Source organism: Prunus persica, chromosome G8 (assembly GCF_000346465.2).
Source record: "Prunus persica cultivar Lovell chromosome G8, Prunus_persica_NCBIv2, whole genome shotgun sequence".
In the NCBI taxonomy this organism is placed as follows: Eukaryota; Viridiplantae; Streptophyta; class Magnoliopsida; order Rosales; family Rosaceae; genus Prunus; species Prunus persica.
In genome coordinates, this window is record NC_034016.1 from 16,894,796 (window position 1) to 16,905,905 (window position 11,110).

General features: G+C 36.1%; 3 protein-coding genes across 4 annotated transcripts; all 3 read left to right on the top strand.

Annotated features, from left to right (window-relative positions):
* On the top strand, nucleotides 524-6,907 carry LOC18767016. The gene is made up of 2 exons (XM_007201849.2): nucleotides 524-1,278; nucleotides 6,746-6,907. The coding sequence occupies exons 1-2, from the start codon at nucleotides 911-913 to the stop codon at nucleotides 6,762-6,764; spliced, it is 387 nt and encodes a 128-aa protein (XP_007201911.2). The 5' UTR covers nucleotides 524-910; the 3' UTR covers nucleotides 6,765-6,907.
* LOC18768125 lies at nucleotides 6,320-7,053 on the top strand. Its single transcript, XM_007201472.2, has one exon. The coding sequence runs from the start codon at nucleotides 6,378-6,380 to the stop codon at nucleotides 6,762-6,764; it is 387 nt and encodes a 128-aa protein (XP_007201534.1). The 5' UTR covers nucleotides 6,320-6,377; the 3' UTR covers nucleotides 6,765-7,053.
* On the top strand, nucleotides 7,160-9,314 carry LOC18766439. Of its 2 annotated transcripts, XM_020570696.1 has the most exons (2): nucleotides 7,160-8,163; nucleotides 8,353-9,314. In XM_020570696.1, exons 1-2 carry the CDS (start codon nucleotides 8,125-8,127, stop codon nucleotides 9,283-9,285), a joined length of 972 nt encoding a protein of 323 aa, XP_020426285.1. In that variant the 5' UTR covers nucleotides 7,160-8,124; the 3' UTR covers nucleotides 9,286-9,314. The 2 variants fall into 2 exon arrangements, with proteins under 2 accessions (XP_020426285.1, XP_007201489.2); XM_007201427.2 differs by having other exon boundaries at nucleotides 7,160-9,314.

Below are 11,110 nucleotides of genomic sequence, written 5' to 3' on the forward strand. Positions count from 1 at the left end.
ACTTCATGGGGTATTGTCAGATTTGATTCAAGTGACACTAAATAATAGTTATATAAATTATTTAAAAAGGATTTTTACCAAAGCTATTCTTATTGATTCACTATTGTTTTAAAATATGCAGAGTCTTATATCTTTTCTTACATTTGATTGTCAAAGAAAATTTGAAGTGAGTGAAACTACAAATCCTCCTTTATATAACAATTAAAAACTAGACCAACCTTAGTGTTGAACATGTGGTTTCGATTCTATTTTAAATCTTAAATAAAATCTTTAGTATTAAAAATACCACGTAGTTTCCATAGATGAATCCATTAAACAAAGTTATTTAAAGGGACAGTTCACTCTACACTATAGTTCAATGATTCGAACACTATAATTTTGTTCAATAAAAATCTATTAGGAAATAATAATTCAAATGGTAAAAGCTTAAAAGTAAGTACATAAATAAATGGATCAGTCGTTGGGTTTTTATCTTAGAATAGTCTAAACTACAAGGGTAAGGGGGTTTCTCACACATACACTACCAAGATATCATGGAAGTTCGAACCTGAGACCACTTATCAGCAAATTAAACTCTTTTTCATTGGACTAGATGCACAAATATCCTTGTTTTTGGATAATTACAAGTACAATTCTTTTTGGCCGGTGTAGATATCTTATCAAAGTACCTGATCAAACACATATGCATAAGTTAAGAGCTCTTCTTCTTATCTTATGTGCCTTGATTTTTTCTTGTACTTGGCCGCATGCATCACCCTTCAGTGCATAGATGAAACTCCACAAAGCAGACACTTACCTGTTTCTTGGCTATAAAACACAAGCCCTTCAATTCCGAACCACCTCTTGAACTTGTCCATTTGAACACTAGAACTTCTCTTCATAATCAAGAAAAACCATCCAACCAATATCCATGGCCTATGGACGAAGCCCAACCAGCTCTTTCATAGAAGGGTTCTCTCTAAGTCCTCTGCCATATCCAGTTCTGCTAATTCTTGCAGTAATCTCAATCTTTTTTGGCATATCCTGGTACTCATCCCATGACTCAGTTGTGGAAGAAGCTGAAACGCAATTCAGTTGGCTGCTTTTGTTTACAGCAATAGCACTTCTGCTTCTTGTTAAGTTGCTGTCTTTTCTGGATCCTGATTGGTTCTTCTCCTTGTTTCCATGGGGAAGCCGCAGGATAGCCTACCATGAACCTTCAGAGGGAAGCTCACCATGGGGTGTTGCTGCTTTCATTGTGCTCCTGCTAGTTTTGCTGCAATACCAGTCTATTTTCCGGGACAGCTGGCTCATTAAAAAATAAAAAATAAAAAATAAAAAAAGGTTGTGTGTATATGTAGTAGTTGTTGTATATAATGGAATATGATCTTCTACTTTATAATTTCTGTACTGATATTGTGAAATAGATTATACTCGTGTTTTATTTTCATATCAAGAGCCATATGTTGAGTTGAAATTGAATCTTCAATGATTTTCCATGTGGGTTTTGAATCCTCTATTTGATGTTTCTTTTTTCCTAGTGGTTTCATTAGGCTAATTTGATTGCTTGGAAGTAATAATTCTATTATGGAGTTACAATAGTATTTCAGTTACAATAGTTAATCCTACTAATGATAGGAAATGGTCAGTTGTCAGTTACGTTGTTATTGGGCCATAACTCCATATTTATGTTTGTGATAATGACTTGTTGTAATTGTAGATTATTCTCTACAGACTTTATATATATTGTATAATAATCATATGAATAATATTTATGGAAAATCAGTTTCTTCATGGTATCAGAGCTAATGGCTAACGCTGACTAGCGATCCTCCAGTTGCCAACATTGAGAGTCGTTGGCGCTCCTCACTCTTCACCCATAAGGGTGTTTGTATGTATAGTGTTTTTTCCTTTCTTCTTCTCAAAGATGAATATGTTTTTTCTTTCCACCTTAGCTGTAGCCGCACCTTTATTTTACCACTACAACCCTTTCTTCTGTTAGCTCGTTATTTTTGTGTCTTCGCTGCGCCGTCTTCATTGTGGACCGTCTCCTCCATTGAGCTCTCTCGTGGCAACCCATGGCAGCTCCATTTATGTCCCTTGGCCATGATGGCGAGATTTCTGTTTCCTCTGCTAGCCTTGTCACCGCTCACCGAGTCTTCTCCTCGCCGGCTTTTATCTCTCTCATGTCATGCTATCCTGCCGTTGTTGTTCTCTTACACAGCCACTGCCTGTCCCTCTTTTGGCTCGCTAGCCCCTTGTTATCCATCAATGTTGGGCCACTGCTCTCTGTTGAAACCGAGCAAAAAAAAAAAAACTTTTCCTTTCCCTCAAAGATCACACCTCTCTATCGTTGGTTTCTCCACTTGAAATCTCTCTCCACTTCTTCGTCTCTCTCGCCGAGCTATCTCTCTTCCCTCCACGAGCCTTATCCTAGTCTGCAATCGTGGGTTCTCTCTCTCATGTATTTCTGATGGTTTCTCTATCGTGGTTTCCATACTTTCCCTTTGTTTGTTGATGCTGCCTGTCATCGCTCATCGAGTAGTCTCTTTTTCTCCGCGAGCCTCGTCAACGCTTGCCGAGCCTTAATGTCCAAAGCTACAAGTTACACAAACTTGAGATTCAAGCTAAGTGGTCATTGTAACTTCTAGATATATAAATTCTTTAAAAATGTTTTTATTACCAAAGCTATTCTTATTGATTCACTATTGTTTTAACATTTGTAAAGTCTTAAAGATTTATTTGTTTCTTTTCTTACTTTTGATTGCCAAAGAAAATTCGTAGTCTCCGATCAAAAGTAATATATACCAAGGTATATCGAGAGGTCTAAGAAGAAAAAGATAACTCTTTGTAAACCCTAGCATCTCCCTTCTCTCTCAACCCTTTTTGCGATGTGTGTTCTTGGAGGGAGGAAGAAGGCCACTCCTCCTCTCTCCCTCTCTCCCCCCTTAGAGCATCACTAGTGGTTGGGTGTATAATGGGGTATATAGCACATTTACACCTCATTTGACCATAATCAACTGCAATGCAAGGATGTATCCCGCTGCAAATATAGCAAGCCACTGTGAGATGAGAAAATAGATGGAAGTGTCCATCTTTTTTTTTATATATAGAAATTTAGTTATATACCCAATCTTAGACATAGTCTTATAAAGAAACCCTATATCATTTAAAAACTATAGCTATCAAATTTTTTAATTTAATAGTTACTTTTTAGTTTATTTTTGTGTGTTAAATACCTATATTGTCCTTGTACTATGGATTTGAGAGAGGAATATCAAATCTGCCAAAAAACTAAATTTTCCATAAAACCAAATATGCCCAGATCTGCCAAAAAAACCAAATTTGCCAAAAAAACCAAATTAGATTTATTTTCTCCTTTCTTGCTGGTGTTGGAGCAAAATGAGCTTCCATTGAAGCTCAGTCTCAGGTCCAACTATATTCTTCATCTTTAATATACAATTTTCAATATTTCCCCTTCGATTTTTTGTTCTAAAATTGTGCTTCTATAGATTTTTTTTTTCCGGATTGTTCAAGACCTCAAACAAACCTTGATCAGATGCTCTTAGCTCTACTCCTCATCTTCGAGCTCTACTCCTCTTTCGCCACATCATCGTTGTCGTTGTCGTTGTCGTCGTCGTCGTCGTCGTCGTTTGGTTTGGACTTGAGATTTTTGATCTTTTGCTTCAATTATGTGTTTCTCTTCGGGTTTTAGTTGATTTTCGAAATGTATTTTAAGCTTTGATGATCGATTTATCTTTTGTTACTATTTCAGTTATGAATCTCATTTTTGTTTAACAATGTAATTCTATGACAGAGTATTAACAATATACTTCTATGACATAATATTATTAACAATCTGGGCTCGGCTTGTTTTGAGTTGGTCTGGTTTGTTCTTTCTTCATCTTTTCTTTGGTGGACATGTATTAAAAATAGCAACAATCAACATGACAGTAAACTAGCAGTGTTATTACCCTAAACTGGAACATTACAGGGGTAAACATGCATTATAAATAGGATGTCATAGGAAATAGCAGTGTTATTACCTTAGACTAGAACATTACAATGGTAGATATGCATTAGAAATAGAATGTCATAGGAAACTAGCAGTGTTATTACCCTATACTGGAACATTACAAGAGTACACATGCATTAGAAATAGGATGTCATCTGAAACTAGTATTGTTATTACCCTAAACTGGAACATTACAACCATTAATCAACATGACAGTAAACTAGCAATGTCATTACCCTAGATTGGAACATTACAGCAATTAATTAACATGACAGTAAACTAGCAATGTTATTACCCTAGACTGGATCATTACAGGGGTAGACATACATTAGAAATAAGATATCATAGGAAACTAGCAGTGTTATTACCCTAGACTAGAACATTACAGGGTAAACATGCATTAGAAATAGGATGTCATAGGAAATTAGCAGTGTTATTACCCTAGACTGAAACATTACAACCATTAATCAACATGATAGAATAGTGAACATTACAACAATTAATCAACATGACAATAAAGGTGTGGAACATTACAGTCATTAATTAACATGACACGTTAATGAAGCTACGATTTTCAAGACGTTTTGTTTGTAATAAATTATTTGGGTGTTTTTTTTATAAAATTGGGCTGGGCTTGTTTTGGGTGCTATTTAAGTTTTTTGTGTTGGGTTTCTTTTTAAGTTGATCAATGACAGTCATGTAATTTATAAGAACTTAAACACTAATTTCTTATGTAGTAAATGAGTTTTGGGTGTGTTTCTAAAGTGCATTTCATGTGAGTTTTTTTATTTATAATTTCAGCCCCTATTTTGGGTATATTAGTGAAGCTCCTTTTTTTTTTTTTTTTTTTTATATATATCCAGCTAAATGGGCCCCGTTGTTGAAAAAGCATGAGAGAGAATAAGCTTTCAGCGTGGAAAAATGGGAGAAGCAGAAGAAAATGTGATGTGACATCAATGCACTAATGGGGGTTGTATGATCCAACGGTGCTGGTGCTTCCATATTTGATTCTAACGGTGCTGATGCTTCCATCTTCTGATTTGCATCTCCACCCAATGGAGTAAAAAACACATTCACACGTCCCGAATGTGTAAAGGGGATGTAAAGGTAACTTTATACCTTCGAAAATTCACCATTTCACAGGTGATGCTCTTATCTCTCTATTTATTTTTCCCATTCCCCATATATTGGATTTGAGGTTTTAATTGTGGGGAGATTATTTGTGCCTAGATCTATTTTGGATCTTGGTTTTTTACCCAGATCTACTTGGATCTGTAGTTTTGTTGGTTGGTTTTTCGTTGTACGGTGAGTGACTGCTATCTAGGTGGTGTTCTCTGTCTCAAAGGCGGTAATGATGGTTATGGTGGCGAAGGCAACAACGGTGGTGGTGGCTCAATTAGTTTTTGGTTATTGTTTTCTTATATTTTGTAATAATTGCATAAACTCTTTGTGAGTTGGGTGTTTGATTGTTTTCTAGTATCTACTTGTGTTTTGTACTTGTGAGAATTTAAAAGTTGTAGTTGTATTAAAAGATTTGGGCAATGTAATTCATGTCTGATTTGTTCAGGCATGCGATTTTTATGTCGAAATTTCTTTGCCCTTTTGTGGTTACTATGCTTCCATATTTGTATTATCCCCTTGCGCATATTTGCCCTTATAATTGATGATATTTATCCCTAATTTATAAATACAATTATCACTTTTCTCTATTTAAAAAAAAAAAACTATAACCTAGTGTTGGAACATGTGGTTTCGATTCAGCTTTAAAACTTAAATAAAATCTTTCAGTATTGAAAATAAAACCTTGTTTCCATAAATGGATCCATTAAACAAAGTTATTTAAAGGGATGTACATTATAGAGTTCAATATTTCAAACACATATGTTAAATAAAAAGCTACTAAGAAATTCCTAGTTATGAAAAACAAAAACAAAACAATTTAAATGGTCAAAAGTTTTTGTTTTTCCAATTTTGCAGAAGAGATGGTAAAACTTAAAATATTTTTTGCCAATCACTGGATTTTTATCTTAGAATCTTAAAAGTATCCTCCGTTTTTTTATTTTTTATTTATTTTAAAGAACTAAGTTACATTTCTTTTTGGCCGGTGTAGATATCTTATTAAGAGCTCTTCTTCGAAAATCTTATCTTCTGTGCCTTCTTTTTCTTGTGGCCCCACCCATGCATCACACCTCCTCCATTCCATTGCATAAATGAAACCCCACAAAGACATTAAGCAATAAAAATCCAAGCAAATAAGATTAATTTATTAGTTGGCTTGTAAAAAGTAAAGCAGACACTTCCTGTTTTTTGGCTATAAAAACACAAGCCCTTCAATGCCTAACAACCTCTTGAGCTTGTCCATTTGAGCACTAAACCTCTCTTCATGGCCTATGGAAGAAGCCAAACCAGCTCTTTCCTAGAAGGGTTCTCTCTAAGTCCTCTGCCATATCCAGTTCTGCTAATTCTTGCAGTAATCTCAATCTTTCTTGGCATATCCTGGTACTCATCCTATGACTCAGTTGTGGAAGAAGCTGAAACGCAATTCAATTGGTTGCTTTTTGTTACACCAATAGCACTTCTGCTTCTTGTTAAGTTGCTGTCTTCTATGGATCCTGATTGGCTCTTCTCCATGTCTCCACTGGGAAACCGCAGGAGAACCTACTATCCACCTTCGGAGGGAAGCTCACCATGGGGTGTTGCTGCTTTCATTGTGCTCCTGCTAGTTTTGCTGCAATACCAGTCTATTTTCAGGGACAGCTGGCTCATATAGTATGTTCAGTATTCTGTTTAAAAATTTAAAAAAATTATGTAAAAAAAGTTGTGTGTTTATGCAGTAGTTGTTGTATGTAATGGAATATGATCTTCTACTCATATTGTGAAAATAGATTATGGTCTGTTTATGTTGAGTTGAAACTGAATCTTCAATGGTTTTCCATGTGATTTTTGTTTTTGTTTTTATGTCTAATGGTTTCATTAGGCTAATTTGATTGCTGTTGTAACTTGTAAGTGAACATATTTAGTGAAATTAATATGAAGTAGGTAAGCATGAATTGCTCTGATCAGAAGTAACTCCTTCCTTGAAGGTTTACTTAGAGAGTTTCAAATATATATAAGTTATATTATATATGAAAAGGTGGAGCTGCCCAGTCTGTTTGTACTTCATACATATAGACAGGAACATCCCGGTAATCAGGGGATTTACAATCTCCAAATTGTATTTTAGCTGATTGTCTGTGTCTGGTTTCTTGCACAACTGTAATCAAAGTTTGACAACACCCCTCACCATATCCAAACCTACCACCTGCCCTTTTGACCCAGTGCTAACTAAGCATGTCAAGCAAGTTCGATAGGGCTCGTTTGGTGCGTATGATATCTTACCATTTTGCGAGGATTAGATGGGATAAGTTTTCTTCATGAGTAATCCATCTTCTACCTTCAACATAGTAAAAAAAAAAATTCATTTCTTCATTTAACATGCTAATGTAGGAAGTTATCTTATTCAATTCAATTCTAATCACGAAAAGAACTTATAATTTATTTTAGATTGAGATTACAAGAATTCAGGTGGCATTATTTTCATGGTAGGCCCTACCAATGAAACTTCGTGGTCTGAAGTCAGTGACAATTTTCATGCGTTTCTTGTTGATTAGGTTATATGACATCCAATGTGTACCATTGAATTGTTCAAATGACTCAATTCTCAGCCATACAACTTTCATTTCTCCAAACTTCTGAAAGCACTTAATGGAACAATAGAGAAACTACTTGGTCTTTTGGGGGGCAGGAAAAGTTCAACATGTCATCACTAGTTTTGGTAGCATCTCTGGTGGTAGGTAGTCTGTATTGATCAGATGAGGAAAAAAATCACTGTTAAAAATTCTACTGTCAATTTCATTCATGTGCAAATCCATAATTTCTGTCACTCAAACCATGTAATTTCAGCATGAATTTTGGAAATATTATGAAGAGAAAAAAATTAATTTAAAAAGATATCAAAACCAACAAGTCATATAAGTGTGGAGAGCCACACAAGTGGACCAATCAGAAGAATGAATACAAGTGGATCAACTACAGAGAAGCATCGATTGTAGCTCTCCACCAATTATTGCATCAAATGGCGACCTACCAAGATGAAAAACACATTTGAAGATAATTATAACTTATTGACAGTAAGTCTTGCCACAATAGAATCTATTGTCTAAAACGTTACAATGCTTCCTTTTATATCTTATAAACATAACATTTCTCTGCACAGCCTACTCCATTTGCATCCAGACAAGGAAGTAGAGGAAGAGGAAAGAACCAACTCTTCTTCTTCTTCCTTCTTATTAACAATGGGTTCCTGTTTCCCTAAACAGATAGAACGCCGTAAGGCGATCTCAACGGAGAGGAAAACAATGCGTGATCTTCATCAAAGCTGTGGTGAGGACTTTCCAGCTTGTGCCCTTAGGCCTACAGATAGAAAAAATTGGATGGCAGGCCTCAACCCTGAGAAGATTCACATACACAAGATTTTATGGCCAGGAACACATGACTCTGCAACCAACAAGATTGGATTTCCATGCATAACTAGGCCTTTTGCACAATGCCAAACTCTGTCCATCTACCAACAGCTTGTCATAGGCACCAGAGTGCTTGACATTCGGGTTCAAAAGGATCGTCGCGTCTGCCATGGAATTCTTGTCACATACAGCATTGATGTTGTGATCAGAGACATCAAGAAGTTTCTGTCTGAAACAAAGTCAGAGATCATACTCCTTGAAATCAGGACTGAATATGGTCATGATGACCCTCCTGATTTTGAGCAGTATTTGGTGCATCAATTTGGGGAGGTTCTCATCCACCAGGATGACAATGTGTTCAACAAGACCATTGCAGAATTGTTTCCGAAGCGAATAATATGCGTGTGGAAGCCAAGGAATTCACCTCCGCCTAAGGCAGGGGGCGTTCTATGGAGTTCTGGGCACTTGAAGGATGACTGGATCAACACGGATTTGCCATCGACAAAATTCGAAAGCAACTTGAAGTGTTTGAGTGAGCAGCCTCCAATTTCAACAAGAACATTCTTTTACAGGGTGGAGAACACAGTGACACCTCAGCCTGATTACCCTATTGTGTGTGTGAAACCAGTGACCGGTCGGATTCATGAGTATGCAAGGCTGTTTATAACTCAGTGCTTCTCTAGAGGTATTGAAAATAGGTTGCAAATCTTCTCTACTGATTTTATAGATGAGGATTTTGTTGATGCATGTGTTGCTGTTACATATTCAAGAATTGAACGGAAAGCCTGAATTTCCATTTTTGAGTAATGTCTTGTTCGTCTTCTTGGTTTTCTTGTGGATTTGCTAGAGAAACATAATGCAACAGAAACAAAATATTGGGATGAATTTGAATTAAAAACTTACAAAAAATGGTTTTCATACTAAATATGTGATAAAAAAATTTATCATTAATAGCACCGAAACCCGGCACACTTCGTTAAACACTATTTGTATGATGTTCCATATCACGAAAACAAATTTAAGACATTTGCATGATTTCAGAATTTAAATGCGCCTCATTTTTCTTATTTTAATGATTATTGATTGAAACTTATAAGCTTCTCTGAGGGTTTTTAGCATTTTTTTTTTTTCCACTCTTTTTGTTTGATAAAAACACACAAATAATTAGGTGTTACAACTTTAATAATATGATTGAACTTTCAGGTGTGATTCTCATGAAAAGAAGGAAAAAAAACTCACATTTTATAAACAAAATAACGAGATATTGGAGGAAACTTGTGTGTGTCCTATTAGAAAAGTTCAAGGATTTGTGCTTGAATATTCTAGAGGAATCCGATTTTGTTTTGGATCTGAGAGTGTGAAATTTGGAAAATTAGGCTTATTATGTGAGAGTTATCAGTGAGGTTGGGTTTATCTGCGGACCCAAAAAATTCAAAAGTTGTGAAATTTTCAAAAAGAACTAGAATTATTGGATTTGATAGGAAGGCAAACGCACAAACAGATGCGTAAACAATGGCTGCAACCATATCGAATTCTTCATTATGATTCATTGATTGTCTAACCTGGTTAGAGTGTACGTAGTCTGTGATTGCTAATACTCCCTACACATATTTGAAATGTAAGCTGGACTTGATATTTATTTTATCTTTTTTTTGAAATAGAATATATATTATGTGCAGGGTGTGATAAAACAAATATGCATGTGAATTAATAACCAAAACACACAAGAATCATGAGTTTATTTACAAATAATTAAGCCGGTCGGAACTTAGATCTAAAATAATTAACCCAGCTCGAGCTTGATAGTAAGCACAATCATCAGAGTTGGCTCAATCTTGTAGTAGCAAGTCTACTGTGATTGATGACATTGCATGGTTAAAGCCAAATGGAGAGACATTCGTTTATCCAATCCACTACATCTTAACAAAGCACAATTCTCTCAACAACAAAAAAAACAAAACAAAACAAAGCACAATTAATCTGACATCCCAAGAGGTCCAAGCCACTTGGAATGAAAGGATGATTGGTAAGATAGCAAGACCAAAATCAGCACCAACAAGAAGGCAACACCCCACGGTGAGCCTGAGCCACCACCGCCCCTGGCCGGGTGAGCTGGCACACGCTGTGGATGTTGGGACCAAAAGCTGAACCATCCACTAGAAGGGACTGAAGAACATGAAGCTACCACAAAAATCAACAAAACAGGCAACACCATTAGGAAGAGCTGGAAATTAAAGGCTGTGTGTTGCATTTGGGCCTTGTACTCTGTGTATTGAGAAAGCCATAGCAAGCCAATGACAATGGCAAAGATGGTGAGCAAATGCAGAGGTGGTGCAGAGATGGAGGCCAAGGTCTGGCAAGTCCACCCTTGTTTCCACTCTGGACCCCTCCTCCTCTTAGGGTAGAACCACTCCATCTTTGTCCTCTTAATTCTCCTTACAACAACAAGGTTTATATAAATAAGAATGAAAGGTGATTAGGGTTTGGCTTGCTCTTCACAGTAGGTTAGGCTGGCTTTGGCATATATGCTTTGAGTGTAGGCTTTGCCTGCCTCACAAACTTTTTACTTTGTACTAATATGCTCTCATCAAACTTTTTACTTTGTACTCATATG

Excerpts from the sequence above, each read along its gene's own strand:
- LOC18767016 (XM_007201849.2), top strand. The coding sequence starts at position 911 with ATGGCCTATGGACGAAGCCCAACCAGCTCTTTCATAGAAGGGTTCTCT.
- LOC18768125 (XM_007201472.2), top strand. The coding sequence starts at position 6,378 with ATGGCCTATGGAAGAAGCCAAACCAGCTCTTTCCTAGAAGGGTTCTCT.
- LOC18766439 (XM_007201427.2), top strand. The coding sequence starts at position 8,206 with ATGCTTCCTTTTATATCTTATAAACATAACATTTCTCTGCACAGCCTA.